At 45.3% G+C, this 18,884-nt stretch overlaps 1 protein-coding gene across 2 annotated transcripts; it reads right to left on the reverse strand.

Annotated features, from left to right (window-relative positions):
* Nucleotides 1-1,225: 1,225 nt before the first annotated feature.
* dcakd (dephospho-CoA kinase domain containing) lies at nt 1,226-18,133 on the reverse strand. 2 transcript variants are annotated; one of them, XM_066683380.1, is made up of 5 exons: nt 17,951-18,133; nt 16,542-16,654; nt 14,524-14,727; nt 8,118-8,205; nt 1,226-4,502 (listed from the first exon to the last, which is right to left on the reverse strand). In XM_066683380.1, the coding sequence occupies exons 2-5, from the start codon at nt 16,651-16,653 to the stop codon at nt 4,217-4,219; spliced, it is 690 nt and encodes a 229-aa protein (XP_066539477.1). In that variant the 5' UTR covers nt 16,654; nt 17,951-18,133; the 3' UTR covers nt 1,226-4,216. The 2 variants fall into 2 exon arrangements, with proteins under 2 accessions (XP_066539477.1, XP_066539476.1); XM_066683379.1 differs by having other exon boundaries at nt 17,932-18,133.
* Between the last annotated feature and the right edge of the window lie 751 nt (nt 18,134-18,884).

Here is an 18,884-nt window from a genome sequence, read left to right on the forward strand (position 1 = left end):
CTGTGTTGGTCTATAGGAGCAGCTCTAACGCGGCTGATTAGGAGGTTGTTTGGTTGTGAGGTTAAGATTGTCATTTGATAACAATTAATAATATTAATAGTGTTCCAGATGTTTCGATTAATTTAAAAATTAAACAACAACAACAAAAGAGTGTCACATTACATTTTCTAAATCACATTTTCAACCCACAACCAATATATAGCTGTACGCAAATGTGCGCGCGTCCCTGGTCAGATCACGTTTAGCTGTTTTGTGAAAATCAGTACACATTCTCTACACTCTCCCAAAAAAAGTACATTATTGATCACTAAAGGTACAACAGTGTTTGAAGTGCAGTTGTGTTCCCTAAAGGTACATTACACCCTCTTCTCCAGAATGAGAGGTGAGCTTTCATTATAGAACTGTGTCAAATAAAAGAACATGACATATGTCCTGGAAACGCAGCGAATTAAATCAATACAATTTAAAAATGTATAATTATAATACAATAAGGTACAATTCATTCATTCATTGTCTGTAACCCTTATCCTGTTCAGGGAGGCGGTGGGTCTGGAGCCTACCCGGAATCACTGGGTGCAAGGTGGGAACACACCCTGGAGGGGCACCAGTCCTTCTCAGAGCGACACATATTAACACACATATGGACTCTTGAGTTGCCAATCCACCTACCAACATGTGTTTTTGGAGCATGGGAGGAAACCGGAGCACCAGGAGGAAACCCACGCCGACACAGAGAGAACACACCACACTCCTCACAGACAGTCACCCGGAGGAAACCCACGCAGACACAGGGGGAACACACCACACTCCTCACAGACAGTCACCCGGAGGAAACCCACGCAGACACAGGGAGAACACACCACACTCCTCACAGACAGTCACCCGGAGGAAACCCACGCAGACACAGGGAGAACACACCACACTCCTCACAGACAGTCACCCGGTGGAAACCCACGCAGACACAGGGTGAACACACCAAACTCCTCACAGACAGTCACCCGGAGGAAACCCATGCAGACACAGGGGGAACACACCACACTCCTCACAGACAGTCACCCGGAGGAAACCCACGCAGACACAGGGAGAACACACCACACTCCTCACAGACAGTCACCCGGAGGAAACCCACGCAGACACAGGGGGAACACACCACACTCCTCACAGACAGTCACCCGGAGGAAACCCACGCAGACACAGAGAGAACACACCACACTCCTCACAGACAGTCACCCGGAGGAAACCCACGCAGACACAGGGGGAACATACCACACTCCTCACAGACAGTCACCCGGAGGAAACCCACGCAGACACAGGGGGAACACACTACACTTCTCACAGACAGTCACCCGGAGGAAACCCACGCAGACACAGGGAGAACACACCACACTCCTCACAGACAGTCACCCGGTGGAAACCCACGCAGACACAGGGGGAACATACCACACTCCTCACAGACAGTCACCCGGTGGAAACCCACGCAGACACAGGGAGAACACACCAAACTCCTCACAGACAGTCACCTGGAGGAAACCCATGCAGACACAGGGGGAACACACCACACTCCTCACAGACAGTCACCCAGAGGAAACCCACACAGACACAGGGAGAACACACCACACTCCTCACAGACAGTCACCTGGAAGAAACCCACGCAGACACAGGGATTGTGTCTCAGTCCAACTCAATCCATGAGGATCTGCAGTGGAGGGAACTGGCTGTCACAGGGGAACGCACGGCAAAATCCACACTCAGTCAGAGATATAAAGGAATTTTAAGAGGAATCTGCTTTGCTGTCTGCCTAATTAAACCTGTATAAAAATCATGGTAGCTGCTGCTGGGTCCCCCCTAGTATCAGCCACAGACACTCAGCCCACAAGTTATCGGAGTGTCTGATACCTTCTGTGCACTAATCTGGCTTCACTGTCAAGATTCTGTCAACTGCATTCTGATTGGCTCTCTGTACTTCCGTGTTTCGGATTGTACTGGCTCTGGTATTGGTCCAACGTGAATCACCTCCTTCTACACGTCATGCCAAAATATTAGACTTGTGACTGGTTCTTTTTGCATGTCAGTCAAATGTCTATTCCTGCAGTAGTAGGCAGTTCTTGGCCATGTAATAGTGCTTAATAGACAGTTAATGAACACATCTGTTTAGTGACAGGATACATGTAGATTTAAAGTCCCAGTGCTGTTATACTCTATATCAGTACTCAGGGACTCTCCTCCAATCAGATTACTCTGCTGGATCTACCTGTTCTGTTTTTTCCCCATTTATCAAACTGGAAAGACTCAGACCACCTGCCATTAGCCACCATCACCAATTACACTGAAGTAGAAATGGACTCTGATTAGCAATCCTTAGACTGATGCTTCTAGCGCTATTATAATTACTATTGCCCCAGATTGATGCCATTAACATTTTTATTATTATTATTCTCATATTGCCATAACCCCCATTATTTCCATCACTTTTACAGCAATATTATATCAGTACACTGCAGTATAATGACAGACATGGAGGCAACGTTCACGATTGTAATCATAAAACCTTTATAAAAGTCACGTGTTCCCTCCCAATTTGCTGTTCTCCAGTCAGTTTTCACTCTAAATCTTTCTAATGTTTTTATGAAGCCCCAGTGTCTGTAAATGAGGAAAAAAAAAACCCTAACTGGCTTGGTACGGTATGCTAGGCTTTCCCTCTCTCTGCTCACGGCAGAGGTATCTTGGGGTTTTTAGACAACATAGAGACTCGAAACATTGAAAAACACCAACCGAGATGAGGATGTTGCTCTGTTCCTGCTCCATAGGGTGGGTAACACTGACCTATTTTTGTGTTGTGAATCACTTAAGGTGGAAATGTCTCCAAACTCGGGAGAAGTCTAACTGCATTAGCGACAGTGGTACAAAACTAAACAACTCGAGTTACACATGAGTTATTGTGGGAATTCAAACAGTGAATAAAATCTTACAAGTTTTACTTCAGAAACCTACAAACAGTCGTTTTATTCCTCAAACACACCATTCCACCTTAAAAAAATGCAGAGCTTCTGAATGTAAATAAACAGAGAGAACTGCAGGGTTTGGACAATGAAACTGAAACTGCCAAACGTTGGTTTCAATGGTGCAAGGAGCACAAATCTTGGGCTGTGGACAATGTGAAACGTATTGTTCTCTGATGAGTCCACCTTTACAGTTTTCCCCACATCTGGGAGAGTTACGACGTGGAGAAGCCCCAAAGAAGCGTACCACCAGACTGGTGCATGCCCAGAGTGAAGCATGGGGGTGGATCAGAGATGGTCTGGTCTGCCGTATCATGGCATTCCTTTGGCCCAATACTTGTGCTAGATGGGCGTGTCATTGCCAAGGACTACCAAACCATTCTGGAGGACCATGTGCATCCAATGGTTCAAACATTGTATCCTGAAGGCGGTGCCGTGGATCAGGACGACAATGCACCAATACACACAGCAAGACTGGTGAAAGACTGGTTTGATGAACATGAAAGTGAAGTTGAACATCTCCCATGGCCTGCACAGTCACCAGATCTAAATATTATTGAGCCACTTTGGGGTGTTTTGGAGGAGCGAGTCAGGAAACGTTTTCCTCCACCAGCATCACGTAGAGACCTGGCCACTATCCTGCAAGAAGAATGGCTTCAAATCCCTCTGACCACTGTGCAGGATTTGTATATGTCATTCCCAAGACGAACTGACGCTGTATTGGCCGCAAAAGGAGGCACTACACCACACTAATAAATTATTGTGGTCTAAAACCAGGTGTTTCACTTTCATTGTCCAACCCCTGTGTGTTTCCCCACAATTGCAGACATTACCTATAACTAGATGATACTGTTAAGTTCTATTAGTAGTTTGATCAGAGGAGGACAATCCCCTGTGAGTCTCGGTTCCCCCCTCGCCAAGGTTTCTTCCTGCCACTGTCGCTTTCGGCTGCCCCCTTGAGGCTTTCTGATTTGTACCGTATTCTCTTGTTCTAAAACTAATTCTGTAAAGCTGCTTTGCGACATGATTTCACTTCATTTGGAAAGGTCTAAAATATTAAAAATGTGGCCTGTGCCTGTGTTTTCACAAACTTCACATGTAATCTGGTCAGGGGTGTCAACATCTTTGCGATCAGCTGAATTCTTCTTCACCGTTATTGAACGGAAGCCCTGGGCCCCGTCCCAGATGTGCACCTCATTAAAAGTTCTACCTCATGGCTATGACGCCAGTAGTCTAACCGTGTACAGGAAGAGGCCTCCCAGGCCGGCCACAGCTGCCACAGCCACAGCCCTGACCAACAAGAACTCCATGGAGTCCTCCAGCTTGGTGTGCAGTTTGAGGACCTGCCGGTGAGTGTCCTCGCGTGAGCCAGAGTTCTCGATCACGTGACTCGCCAAACCGCGCTTCTCCTTCATCGGCATCTGAGCGGCAACGCGCTGCTTGGCCTCCTCCTGGTTCAGACCGTCCCTCTGCATCAGCCGAGCCAACTGTGTGGCAGGATCGCTGAGAGAGAGAGAGACTGAGACTTTAATACACAAACTGTCATTCTCCACACAAAAAGCACGGCTGAACAATTTGGGGGAAATATCTAACTGTGATATTTCTGTCCAAAGTTTTAAATAATATTTTAATTATTTTACACAAACGAAGGTCCAGACCTGTGTTTTTAACCAAAACCAACATGGTCTGGCTTTAAATCTGAGCACTGAATGTATGTCCAACAGCGTCTGACAGGTCTAAAAACTGATGTATGCTTCTGCTGCAAATTTGCACCAAACCTACGCCATGCCCTATGCCTTGTTCTCATATGCAAATCAACAGAAATGTAGCTACACATTGTGGCGAAAGAGACACCAGCAACTTAACTTAACTTGGCTTAAAATCTCTCTGACCACTGTGCAGGACGTGTATATGTCATTCCCAAGACGAACTGACGCTGTATCGGCCGCAAAAGGAGGCCCTACACCATACCAATAAATTACTGTGGTCTAAAACCAGGTTTCACTTTCATTGTCCAACCCCTGTATATTACAAATATACAACATAATCAACATAAAACATAATACGTAAACAAATAAACAAATACAATGACAACACTGCTATAAAAAAAAATAACAAAAAAACCTCACAAAGCACATCAAGCATAAAAAAAACTTTTGAGGTGAATTTATTGAAAAAAAAAAAAAAAAAAAAAAAAACAAAGACAAATAACTCATTCCACTCCATTTACTTGTGTATAACAGTCTCATTTCTTCCAATTTTTCCCCATCTCTCTTTTTGTACGCATTTGAAATATGTCGCCGTTTCCATAACGGATATAAATAACAATTTTAAAACAGAGATCCATCACTGGGGGAACAGTTGTTACATGGACACAGTGGTTATATTCATCCCCGCTGTCCTCAGTAAGGACAAATAATCACCACTCAATACTTCCTTCTGCTGAGAGGGACAAGACAAGGCTGTCCTCTGTCAGCTTAATTATTTCCAATAGCAACTGCGCTTTTAGGCATGACACTACCACAGTGGTCTGAGGTGAAAAAAATATACAGTGGGTAAAACAGAGCAAAACATCTGTCTTTACACAGACAACCTAATTTTGTATGCGTCATCTGTTCCCATAGCTCTGACTGTTTTAAAAGATCTGGAGAAGGCAAATATCTAGAGCCCCAAGTTTCTTTATTTGTTCTGATATATCTCTACTTTTATTCATAAACTGTTTTGCTTTTTTTTTTTTTTTAATATAAACTTGATGTAGTAATCTAACTACACAGACACAATTTAGAAAATATTTTTTTTGCCTAAAAACACACTCATTACTTACAGAACTATGTAGTAATCCTCCCTTCACCCATCCCTACATGATGCTGCTTATACGCTCTGAAACAGGAGAGGCATAGTTTGGATGACAGATTTCCCAGTTATTTAACCTTCCTAATTCTCACTTTAAACAAAAAAAAAAAAAAGGAAAAAAAAATCCCAAGTTTGCAATCACATACAAGGCAAGGCAGGAATACACCCTGGAGGGGGCACCAGTCCTTCACAGGGCAACACACACACACAGACATTCACGGACACATTTGAGGCGCCAATCCACCTACCAACATGTGTTTTTGGACTGTGAGGAAACCGGAACACCCGGAGGAAACCCACGCAGACACAGGGAAAACAAACCGACTCCTCACAGACAGTCACCCGGAGGAAACCCACGCAGACACAGGGAGAACACACCGACTCCTCACAGACAGTCACCCGGAGGAAACCCACGCAGACACAGGGAGAACACACCACACTCCTCACAGACAGTCACCCGGAGGAAACCCACGCAGACACAGAGAGAACACCCCACACTCCTCACAGACAGTCACCCGGAGGAAACCCACGCGGACACAGAGAGAACACCCCACACTCCTCACAGACAGTCACCCGGAGGAAACCCACGCAGACACAGAGAGAACACATCACACTCCCCACAGACAGTCACCCGGAGCAGGAATCGAACCCACAACCTCCAGGTCCCTGGAGCTGTGTGATTGCGACATTACCTCCTGCACCACTGTGCCGCCCCACTCCAAAATATGAACTATGTAAAATCTCCCCTGGCATTAGAGGTACAATCTCTTATTTATTTTACAGACTGCTTCAGGCCAGTGCTCCCTCGATTTTCAGTATAATGTAGAAACCGTTAAAACGATGCAATAGACGGATCAAACTGGCCTCACTGCCCCAGTGACATTACAACTACACAGTAATTAAATTCCAACAAAATCCTGACCAACCACCTGACTTTACTCTGTCAGATTTACACAACACAACCAACGGTGCTTCTTTTCATTCTTCTTATAAGAAACAAATTGTTAGGTGATATTGTTCACAAAGCTTTACATGAGGGGTTACACACTGAAAGCCTGCAGTAACAAACCATCAACGCCACTTACTCGGGGTTTGCTTGAAAAAGGAGTCCATCTTCCCCTGCTTTTTCATTTTGTGCCTCCGAATATCACATAACAAAAAGATAACAACGTTTTCAAAACACTGTCCTATGATAGGACTATATTATATAGCAAGAGAATTACTGGGGCAAAAAAAACCACTCAGATTTGGCTTTGAACTAAAGGTAAAGTTACCCCCTAAAGGTACAGTAAAGCAATGCCATGGGTTCACAGATTAACCTCATCACAAATATTCACATTAGACTATGAATTCATGCTGACGTTGTGATGCAGTGTCTGATATCTCCTCATTCTACCAGCTGATGTTCACTCTTCTTCCAGAATCCTGCAGGACAGGAGGTCGTTCCTATACTTTGCTCATTCACACACATTGAAATATGTAGCTTTCATTACCTTGTCACTGATGTTAACAGATACATTTACTGTGATTACCTGAAAGGTTCTCTATGCGCTACGTCCTGTCCGTATGAAAAACTGTCCTGTACTGAGTCCACTCTTCCTCTGTATGTGGTGGACATGGACTGACCCAGTGTAGGTCTAGAATTTATCAAGATGTAGCTTCAGTACGTGAACGTTGTAATAAAGATAATGCAAACGTATATCTCACGTTTGGGTCTTGTTTATAAAATTGTTGGGCATCCACCTTTACAAAGTGTGTCAGAGCCACTGGAGCAGCCTGTGAATCCACGTAACATTCAACGTACTTCCAGACTCCATTCCTTTGTCCGTCCCAAAGGTCAGTTGTAGTTTTTGTGTGACACTGATTCCACTAAAATGGAAAACACAGGGTCCTCCCTCTTACACTCACTGGCTCAGAGACATCTTAGCTTTTCTGATGCTGGAATAAATGAAACGTACTCATGTATACAGACACGATTTCGTTTTCATCACCATGACTTTACGAGATCCAATACTAAAATAGGGATTTCAATATTCGAATACTGGCACGTAAATGGTTAACAGAGTACTTGAGTACTCATGTACATCCCAAAGTAAGTTCCAGATGCCAGATGCCAGAGAGAGAGAGGAACACAAGCAGAGAAAAAGATTTATGAGACTGTTATACACAACTAAAACCTCAAGACGTTTGACACACAGGGTGTGTTCGAGACAGCAGTAATGATGAGTGTGCTGTGAGACATGATGCAGAAAGAGAAGCACTTACCAGTAGACAACCACTGTGTGATTTAAGAAGCGTGTAAGACGACGAGTCTCAAACAGCAGAGGCACGTCCAGAATCACGTACCTATAACCTACAGGAGGACAACACGCACAGCAACACAGACAGGAGGACTGATGAGGCATCACTGTAATAAAACTACAATAGCTAAACATTAATAACGTATTTCAGTTTACAAGATCAGCCAAAACATTAAAACAACCTCCTTGTTTCCACATTCACTGCCCATTCCGTCAGCTCCGGTGACTGTAGAGTTAGACCCCCACAGAGCAGGTGTGATGTGGTGGTGGATCCTTCTCAGCGCTGCAGTGACACTGACGTGGTGGTGGTGGTGTGTTAGTGTGTGTTGTGCTGGTGTAGAGTGGATCAGACACAGCAGTGCTGCTGGAGTTTTTAAACCCCTCAGTGTCTGCACTGAGAACAGTCCACCAACCAAAAGCATCCAGCCGACAGCGTCTTGCAAGGTGGACCAGCCAGGTAGTGGACAGTGAGTGGACATGGTTTAAAGTTCTCTCTGCACTTCTGTCTCTGGGCTTTGTCATCTCTAGAGGCAGTGTGTTTGTTGTTTTTAATAACTGCCCTTTTTCAACAAACAAACAAACAAACAAGATCGGTAGATTAACTAATAAATAATATAATCAACAGTGACTGCTCTCAATAATTTCAGTCGAGCACCAGAACAAGGTCAGTGTAAACACACTCACTGTGTGAAGCACTACGACTGGAGCACCCGGGGCAAAGTCAGCGGTTTGGGAGTTATTTGCTCAGCGTATTTTTTGCCGGGCTTTGCCAGAGGAGGGTGGAGGTGTTGGTGGAGGGGCGGTGGACTGGAGAGGCTCAAAAGCTTCTTTGAACTGGCACCCGGTGACTTTAAGGGCGCTGTAGATCATTCCTTGTGACAGAGCTAGAAAAAGACCTGCTGTACTCTTCTCCCCTTGGTCATCCGCTCTAAACTGAATGTGACATCCACGTAGCTGCGTTTTTAGTTGAAGCTAAAGGCTATGGGATCAAAGCATTCAGAAAGCACACAGCCTTGGGGGCTCATCACACAAGGGCTATGATTGTGAATGATGGTGTATGATAGTGCAGGACCAACTTAACCCTATCAATAATAATCTATCCCCAGTTTGACTGCATTACTGAAGCCCCTGGGAATCTAAACAAGAGTTTTATTCCTAATTTAGTTCATCTGGCTCCTCAGGGCCCACACAGTAAAAGTATAAATTATTAAGTCTGCCATCGGTAACTCAATAACATTGCTCTCCAGGGAGAGTCGGGTACCTTTTGTCACTTAACGAGGCCAAGAACCGCCTACTAACGCAGCAAGAGAAACGTGACTGACATGCAAAAGGACCAATCCCAAGTCTGCTATTTTGGCATGAGGTGTAGGAGGCGATTCACGTCGGACCAGAACCAGATCCCGTACAAAACGATTACATGGAAGTGTGTAAATGTGGATGTGAAGCCGGGTTAATGCACTGAAAGTATCAGACTCTCTGTCAACTTGTGACTGAGACTACTCTCAACTCAATGTAGAATGGGCGGTCCTAAAAAAGATAAAGCAGAGGCTTCACACACAAGTTGACGGAGAGTCTGATACTTAACCTGGCGTTAACCTGGCCTCACTTTCAGTATTCTGCTAGTTGCACTCTGTTTTGATCGGTTCTGGCTCTGGTATTGGTCCGACGTAAAAGACTGCTTCCAAACATCATGCCAAAATAGCAAACTTGTGATTGGTCCTATTGCGTGTCACTCAAATTAGTTTTCCTGCAGCAGTAAGTAGGTGTTTTTTTTGGCTACGATAAGTGATTAAAAAAAGAGAGAATCTGGAAATGCGAGACTAGGGTGAAGCTAACATAACTTTTTTATATTATTAAATATTTTTGAACATGTCAGAGGGCAGCACGGTGGTGCACAGCCCCATGGTCCTGGAGGTTGTGGGTTCAAGTCCAACTCCAGGTGACTGTCTGTGAGGTGTGTGGTGTGATCTCCCCGTGTCCGCGTGGGTTTCCTCCGGGTGACTGTCTGTGAGGAGTGTGGTGTGTTCTCTCTGTGTCTGCGTGGGTTTCCTCCGGGTGACTGTCTGTGAGGAGTGGGGTGTGTTCTCCGTGTGTCTGCGTGGGTTTCCTCCGGGTGACTGTCTGTGAAGAGTGTGGTGTGATCTCCCTGTGTCTGCATGGGTTTCCTCCAGGTGACTGTCTGTGAGGAGTGTGGTGTGTTCTCCCTGTGTCTGTGTGGGTTTCCTCCGGGTGACTGTCTGTGAGGAGTGGGGTGTGTTCTCCCCGTGTCTGCGTAGGTTTCCTCCGGGTGACTGTCTGTGAGGAGTGTGGTGTGTTCTCCCTGTGTCTGTGTGGGTTTCCTCCGGGTAATTGTCTGTGAGGAGTGTGGTGTGTTGTCCCTGTGTCTGTGTGGGTTTCCTCCGGGTAATTGTCTGTGAGGAGTGTGGTGTGTTGTCCCTGTGTCTGTGTGGGTTTCCTCCGGGTGAATGTCTGTGAGGAGGTGTGATCTCCCTGTGTCTGCATGGGTTTCCTCCAGGTGCTTCGGTTTCCTCCCACAGTCCAAAAACACACATTGGTAGGTGGATTGGCGACTCAAAAATGTCCGTAGGTGCGAGTGTGTGAGTGAATGTGTAAGTGTTTGTCGCCCTGTGAAGGACTGGCGCCCCCTCCAGGGCGTGTTCCTCCCTTTCACCCAATGATTCCAGGTAGGCTCTGGACCCACTGCGACCCTGAACTAGATAAGCGGTTACAGATATTGAATGAATGAATGGACATGTCAGTCTGAGATATTAAACAGCAGGGAAGAGGAAGAACATCAGCATTAGCCCTCATACTCACTAGCCTTATGCTAAACAAGGGTCAAGCGAGTCACCAAGCTTTGACAAGTGTTGGTGGAACCATGCCCCAAGCTAAACGAGAGCCTGAGAGGTAAATAAAATATAAAAAATAAAACAGAAGCTGGTGACCAAGACAAAGCTCAAAAAATGGAGAAAAGAGGGAGCCTAAGGAAAACAGAAATGATGGGAATAAAACACTCCTTCTTAAAGCAACACTAGGTGTGAAACATTTTGCAGAGTGTACATGTAAGTGTGTAAAGAGTGTAAACACTTTTACAGCACTGTCCTGAAATCAAGAGAGGGGGAGGGAGTGAGGGTGTGATTTATTTCCCTCCTCAGAGTGTTACATAGAGAAGTTTCTGCAGTGCTGAGGCCAGAGTTGCAATGATTTTTAAGCTGAAATTTTAAAATAAAATACGACCTTGTGTTGCTTTAATTATTTGAAGAAGTTTTAATCCATTTGTTCATTGCTTCATTCATTGTCTATAGCCTCTTATCCAGGTCTCTGTGGGTCTGGAGGACACACTCCCACACTCACACTCCCACCTATGGACACTTTAGAGTCACCAATCAACCTTGAAGATGTTAATTAAAAATACAGATTTAAGCATGAGGCAGAAAACGCAAAAAATGGCAAAGAATGGCATGAGTTTATATAAATAAATATATAGTAACAGAATACACCAATCAAAAGCTTACAGATCCATCCACATGTCACGACTGCAAACCATTTAAAACGGGTGCCTAACCATCTCTGCATTCACTCTTCCTGAACTCATGTTTATACGTTTGGCCTTCGCCTGTCGTTAGAATGTGACACTAAAAGCAGTAAACATTTCAGGACGATAAACCTGAAGTCGGCCGAGCCTTTCACAGAGCACACTTTCAGGACTGAAATTCAAACACTGACACCAGAGAAGTGATTTTCCTCAGCTCTCTGGGGTGTGGAGGACACTATCCCCTCACTCAGATTTAATAAACATTTCTGTGGCCTGCTTTCTTTGTTTAAATGTTTTTCCCTTTGTCTAAACACGGCTCGGATTAACTACTGACGTTGGTGTTAGAGTGTGAAAGGGTCATTTTGATGCAGAGCAGGAGAATCCAAGGACACAGATCTAGGGTAGATCAATCCATACCAGATTAGAAAAACAGATTCACTTGTGTTAGCGGTTCGGGTTTAGGGCCAATTACAACTAGAGCACAGCGTAGTGCAAAATTAAGAACAAATTACCTAAAATGTACTAAACTAGAACGCAAGCATTTGTGTCTTAGAGAGAAAATAGCTAAAGATTGTTTGTGGTTGAAGTATTAATAAACTCTCCCTATCAGGTAAGAGGCACCATAACTTTTTCTGTCACTGTCTCTGGCCTTGTTCATTCATTCATTCATTGTCTGTAGCCCTTGTCCAGTTCAGGGTCGCAGTGAGTCCGGAGCCTACCCGCAATCACTAGGCGCAAGGCAGGACCGCACCCTGCAGGGGGCACCATAACATCAGAGGGTGACACACACACACACACACACACACACGCACACACCCCTACGGACACTTTTGAGTCCACCGTGCTGCCCCATTTACATAATCATTATTTTTATAATATTATTATTAGTAGTAGTAGTAGTAATAGTACACTGATCGCTGGATTAGGAACACCTACCTTGTATAAACATTCCTCTTCCATTTCATCAGCTGCATCAGTTAGACTGTGGTCCACTTGTTGCTCTGCATACTTTCTTACCCCACTTTCCCCCCTTGTTACTCAGCGCCCAGGACCCCCACAGAGCAGGTGTGATATGGTGGTGGATCATTCTCAGCGCTGCAGTGACACTCACGTGGTGGTGGTGTGTTAGTGTGTGTTGTGCTGGTGTAGAGTGGATCAGACACAGCAGTGCTGCTGGCCAGATCTGTACTTTTAGAACCACAAAGTGCTCCTGTGTGGTCAGTGGAGCTGATGAAGTAGACAATGAGTGTAGACTAAGGGTGGGCGATATAATACCGTTCATGATAATACCGGTATCTTTTTTAATTCGATAAGACTTTTGCCATATCACGATATTGTAACGTGCGCTGTCCTGCCATTGTTGGTGTAAGCGACAAGAGCAGTTCTCAGCTCATTTATCGCGCGCTCTCGGGTCTACCTCTCTGATAACTGTGAGGAAGTCAACAAAGAACAAAAATGAAATCAGTGGCGAAGCTTTAATTCCAAAAAAGAGCGCTGTTAAGACCAGCCGGAGGGAGGGGCCGATGCTCCACGGCTCCCAAACAGTGAATGCACTCCTCATTGGTCGTCACTTTTATTTAGCCAATCAGCAGCCAGGCTTAGCTGTCCATCATTTAGTGCTGCAGCCAATGGAGACACAGTCCCGCCCACAGGGGTTTGTTGGTTTTGTGAAGACGCTGAGAGAAACAGGTCAATGCGCCGTGTCCCAAAGAAACTACATTTCTTTTTTTTTCCCTCAATGCATCTGACTTTTAGAATCAAAGTTATTCTTTAGTAAATCACATTAGATAATTTCATATAAGATTCAAAATAATATTCAATTATGTACATGGACTGTTTGTGAACACACCTTTTGTTTACTTTGTTATAAAAAATAAATGAAGCAACTCAATGTGAGTTTAATGTGTAACAGTACCATTACCATTGGAAAATCTAACACTATCACACTATCGGGAGATACTCAATATTTAAAACTCGTATCAGGACTGGGGCAAAAAAAACTTGAAAGGGACATCACTATTTCTTAGACACAGTGTGATAATGCAGCATGTTCTTTTTAGGGTTAAAAAAAACTCTAATACTTTGACGTTATGTTTTGTTATGGATTTTCATAATATTGTACCGTATATCGCCATTTTTTGGCATATGGTCATATCGCCCAGCCCTAGTGTAGACACAAGGTAGGTGTTCCTAATCCAGTGATCGCTTAGTGGAAATGTAACAGTCGTATTTCATATTTAAGGGAAAAACATACTGATACCTGTTTAATTGAGAGTTACACAAGCACCAGTGCAATCTCAGCTGCACACAGGTGGGAGTTATACGACCAACAGACAATCATTATCTTTTACTCAACGAGTCCGACTCTGATAAGACCCTTCACTGAGCGTGTTTCGATCAGCCGCGCTGCATGTGATTAATGGCATCCGGCCGACGGAATACTGATGAGTTCTCACAGACAGCATCATGCATCTGTTTATCTTCCCACAAAAGGAAAAGAGCCAACACATTTGTGGACAACACTGCAGTTTCAGTCAGGCCTGGTTGTGTGTGTGTGTGTGTGTGTGTGTGTGTGTGTGTGTGTGTGTTCAAACTAACAAACTAAGAGAAGTGTATTTGTTAGAGCATGTCTTCTGTGTGCGTCTGAGCAAGGCTCTGTGAGAGAGAGACGGCCAGGAGCGAGACTGTGCGCGAGTGTTAGTGTGTGTGTGATTTCTAACTGCGAGTGGCTGTGTGTGTCCCAACCACAGCAATATCAGATGTGAACATCTGTCTCAGTGTGAATGAGATACACAGCAGGATGTGTGTGTGTGTGTGTGTGTGTGTGTGTTCTAACCTTGGAGGAAGTAGAGCAGGATCTGTTTGAGCATGGCTCTGTGGATCTCCGGGTGTGTGATGGAGTTGAGCAGTTTGCGTTTCTCTGGGCTGGAGAAGATGATGCGTCCCAGCTTCTGTCTGTCTATCTCTCCGTTCTCCAGCAGCACCTCCTGCCCAAAGTGCTGCACCACTAGCCTGTACGCCGAGGTGTCCGGCTCCACCACTGTCTCACACACACACACACACACAAATACAGAGTTATGATGAGATAAGGCCAACAAACTGGGCTCTGTATTGAGGGACCACAACCCGACCTCGACGCTGAGAAACAGTGGGAATAAAAGTCTTCCAATAAAGTAGCAGTATTAAATTCATACATCAGTATTCTAAGCTTTAAAATGAGCTACATCTGATTAATGCATATTACTTACTGGGTAACACCCCCTGGCTGCAGTTAACTCCAAACTGAAAGCGCTGAAGTGGGGTCATTGCAAGGAGCGCTGTGGACTGCGATCACTTGGGCAGCTGATTTTGATTTGGTTCTAGTCTTAGACTTTTGATTAAAATGTGCATTAGTTTTAGTCTCATCATAGAATATCTATTTAATCATAGAATGTCGCTGTGATTAACACAATAAAATATTTTAATTGACAGACATTATATATATATATAAAACAATACTCAAAAAGTAGAGTTTAAAGGAGCAGTCAGTCTTCTTACTAATCCTTCAAATTACAAAACAGACACTATACTGACACCTAGTGGCCTGAAAGTATCAGAAATTCTGTCTAGACTCTCAGAGGCTCTGAACAGAATGAAGTGGTTACAGAAGGTAAATGAATGAAGCTGCAGTTTAAATATAAACTAAAATAATAAATGGGGGCAGCACGATGGAGCAGTATGTTAGTGTCACAGTCACACAGCTCAAGGGACCTGGAGGTTGTGGTTTCTAGTTGTGGGTTTCCTCCGGGTGACTGTCTGTGAGGAGTGTGGTGTGTTCTCCCTGTGTCTGCGTGGGTTTCCTCCGGGTGACTGTCTGTGAGGAGTGTGGTGTGTTCTCCCTGTGTCTGCGTGGGTTTCCTCCGGGTGACTGTCTGTGAGGAGTGTGGTGTGTTCTCCCTGTGTCTGTGTGGGTTTCCTCCGGGTGACTGTCTGTGAGGAGTGTGGTGTGTTCTCCCTGTGTCTGCGTGGGTTTCCTCCGGGTGACTCTCTGTGAGGAGTGTGGTGTGTTCTCCCTGTGTCTGCGTGGGTTTCCTCCGGGTGACTGTCTGTGAGGAGTGTGGTGTGTTCTCTCTGTGTCTGCGTGGGTTTCCTCCGGGTGACTGTCTGTGAGGAGTGTGGTGTGTTCTCCCTGTGTCTGTGTGGGTTTCCTACGGGTGATTGTCTGTGAGGAGTGTGGTGTGTTCTCCCTGTGTCTGTGTGGGTTTCCTACGGGTGACTGTCTGTGAGGAGTGTGGTGTGTTCTCCCTGTGTCTGCATGGGTTTCCTCCGGGTGACTGTCTGTGAGGAGTGTGGTGTGTTCTCCCTGTGTCTGCATGGGTTTCCTCCGGGTGACTGTCTGTGAGGAGTGTGGTGTGTTCTCCCTGTGTCTGCGTGGGTTTCCTCCGGGTGACTGTCTGTGAGGAGTGTGGTGTGTTCTCCCTGTGTCTGTGTGGGTTTCCTCCAGGTGACTGTCTGTGAGGAGTGTGGTGTGTTCTCCCTGTGTCTGCGTGGGTTTCCTCCGGGTGCTCCGGTTTCCTCCCACGCTCCAAAAACACACGTTGGTAGGTGGATTGGCTCAAAAGTGTCCATAGGTATGTGTGCATGAGTGAATGTGTGTGTGTCGCCCTGTAAAGGACTGGCGCCCCCTACAGGGTTTAGATAAGGGTTACAGATGATGACTGAATGAATGAATGAATGAGTGAATAAATTCACACTTAAAACCATGGACGAAGGAGATTTTTGAAGCATGTCTCCAGGTTACAGCGAGGAGGTCAGAGAAGAGAGAATTACTTTTAGGTTCCTTTCCTAAACCAGGTGCTGTGAAAACCCTTTTACCTTTCCTGGCCACAGCATCGGCATCAACGACGGGGCAGCCGAGTTCCCTCAGCTGAGAGGAGACGGTGCTCTTCCCTGAGGCGATCCCTCCAGTCAGCCCTACCAGGAACATCCTGAAAAGGAAGGTGGATTTTTCACGTTTAAAATGTGCACGTCTCAACAAGGAAACAAGATGAAAACCTGTAACTCGCATAAAATGACACTACACAGCCTTGTAACTCGAGGTGAAATGATAGTTAGCTAGAAGAGATCCCAAATCCAGTGTATTTTGCATATTCCAAACTGGCTAACTGCATTTAGATTTGCGGCAATGTTTGTTGCCACGATTACCGTTTTATAAAACGAGTACTGACACTCGTACACTTTTAACCTTTACTAACATTCATTACACACGCAGTAATGTGTACAACGACAAAGGCCATCATAATAGTGTTAATAGTGCTAATACGGCATGTATTCTGTGAATAGTGGTTGTACCACAACAGAAACGCACACAACATTGAACAAATAACAGTGAACAAACAGCAGGAGCTGAAGAAAGACTGAGAGTGTGTGAAACAGCAGGGGGCGCTACACCACTTCATTAGACTCAGTGTAGGGCTCCACGCTGCAAATTCAATCTCTGCTGATCTCTGTTTTTCTCTAATACATCCATCCGTGGTTGGCTGAATCCGCGGATGCACACCCTGTGGATACAGAGCGCAGATGGTACGAGTTTTGAGGAGAAAAGATTGAGATGTTCACTGGTGTTGGTTGATACAAGAGGGATAGGGGGAGAAAAGGGGAGTGGTTTCATATCCTCCTCCTCCTCCTCCAAGTTACACAGTGCTGAGCCTGGAGTGGTAACAACAGAGGCTCTATTCTCCCTGTTTACAGCCGAGTAGAGAATAACAATGATTATGAAGCTGTAATTTTAAGAAAAAAAAAAACACTACCTAGTGTTACTTTAAATCATTCCAAACTGCAACGCCTCAGTCCCAAGCCAACAGCGCCCCTTGAGGCCACATCCGCCCCAATAAACTAAACCAGTCTCTAACGTCCTCTCCATAAATAAAGAACTGGCGACATCTGGCGGCCGTTACACAGAACTACCGGCTAACTATGCTTTATTTATTCGCATTTTAACATTTAATATTCGTATTCTGAGGTGTATTTTTGTAGCTAGCTGGTTGGGGTAGGGTCAGACATGATTACCAAACGGGAATAGCTATCTAAAGTCACGGCTGTTCTTGTTTTATGGCACATTTCCTCGTGTTTGTGTCTGTGTGGAGTTAAGCTACACTCCGTGAAAAGAGCTGCATCCCGCGCTGTTGTTCCAGTAAATAACTTCATATAAATATGCAGGACCTTTCTCTGAAGTGTGTTGAAATGCCGTAGATAACGCACTGACCGGCGGTGTTGGTGTTGACCTGTTTTAAAACGGGGGGCGACCTCCTCCTCTTCTCCTTCAGCTCGAGTTTAACTCGGGACTCGGAGCCTCCTCCGCCCTGAAACACACGAGTGAGACCAAGAACAACGCTCCTGTTGTATCCTCACGCACTTATTCACATATAAACGTGTTTATTCGCCTTCATACGACTCTGACGGGGAACTACAAAACAAGCCCAGTCCACAGTGAGGAGCTGACCGAGTCGCTCTGCTGCCGCCCTGCGGACTGGAGACTCACCACACCTCGTTTCTACACTCGCTGTCCATTCTCTCAGCTCACAGCGCTGCGACTCTGACGTGGTGGTGGTGTGTGTTGCGCAGGTACGTGTGGATCAGACAAAGCAGTGCTGTTGGAGTTTTTAGACGCTGTGTCCACTCTGTTAGACACTCCTACCTCGTTGGACCTTGTAGATATAAAGTCAGACAGTAGCCCATCGGCAGTTTCAGAGTCACTGCTGTGTTGAGAATGATCCACCACCATCATTCCTGCTGTGTGGGGATCCTGACCACTGAAGAACAGGGTGAAAGGGGGATAACAACATATGCAGAGCAACGGATGTGTTAAAGCATGCAATGACACTAACAGTGAAAATTTGCTTTCATTTAATAACAATGCTATTGTTATCTACACCCAGCTCCAGGGTCTTGGGGTCCTGGGTTCAATCCTCAGGTGTCTGTCTGTGAGGAGTTTGGGGTGTTCTCTGTGTCTGCATGAGTTTCCTCCTACAGTTGCTACTTTGTGTGATTATGTGGCATTAGCAGGTATGAGTATGAGTATGTGTATGTGTATGTGTATGTGTATGTGACTGTCCATAGGTGTGTGTGTTTGGGGATGGTGGGGGTGGGGTGACTGGATGAGTGTGTGACACCCTGTGGTGCCTCAAGTGTGTCAGAACCAGTGTTAATCATTAATTC

This window comes from Hoplias malabaricus, chromosome 10 (genome assembly GCF_029633855.1).
Source record: "Hoplias malabaricus isolate fHopMal1 chromosome 10, fHopMal1.hap1, whole genome shotgun sequence".
NCBI lineage: Eukaryota > Metazoa > Chordata > Actinopteri > Characiformes > Erythrinidae > Hoplias > Hoplias malabaricus.

Bases quoted from the DNA above. Each gene is read 5' to 3' on its own strand.
- dcakd (XM_066683380.1), bottom strand. From the start codon at position 16,653: ATGTTCCTGGTAGGGCTGACTGGAGGGATCGCCTCAGGGAAGAGCACC. The intron at 14,728-16,541 runs GTAAAAGGGTTT...TGTGTGAGACAG, and splicing joins CGATGCTGTGGCCAGGAAAG to TGGTGGAGCCGGACACCTCG. The intron at 4,503-8,117 runs GTAAGTGCTTCT...TCTCTCTCTCAG, and splicing joins CACACAGTGGTTGTCTACTG to CGATCCTGCCACACAGTTGG.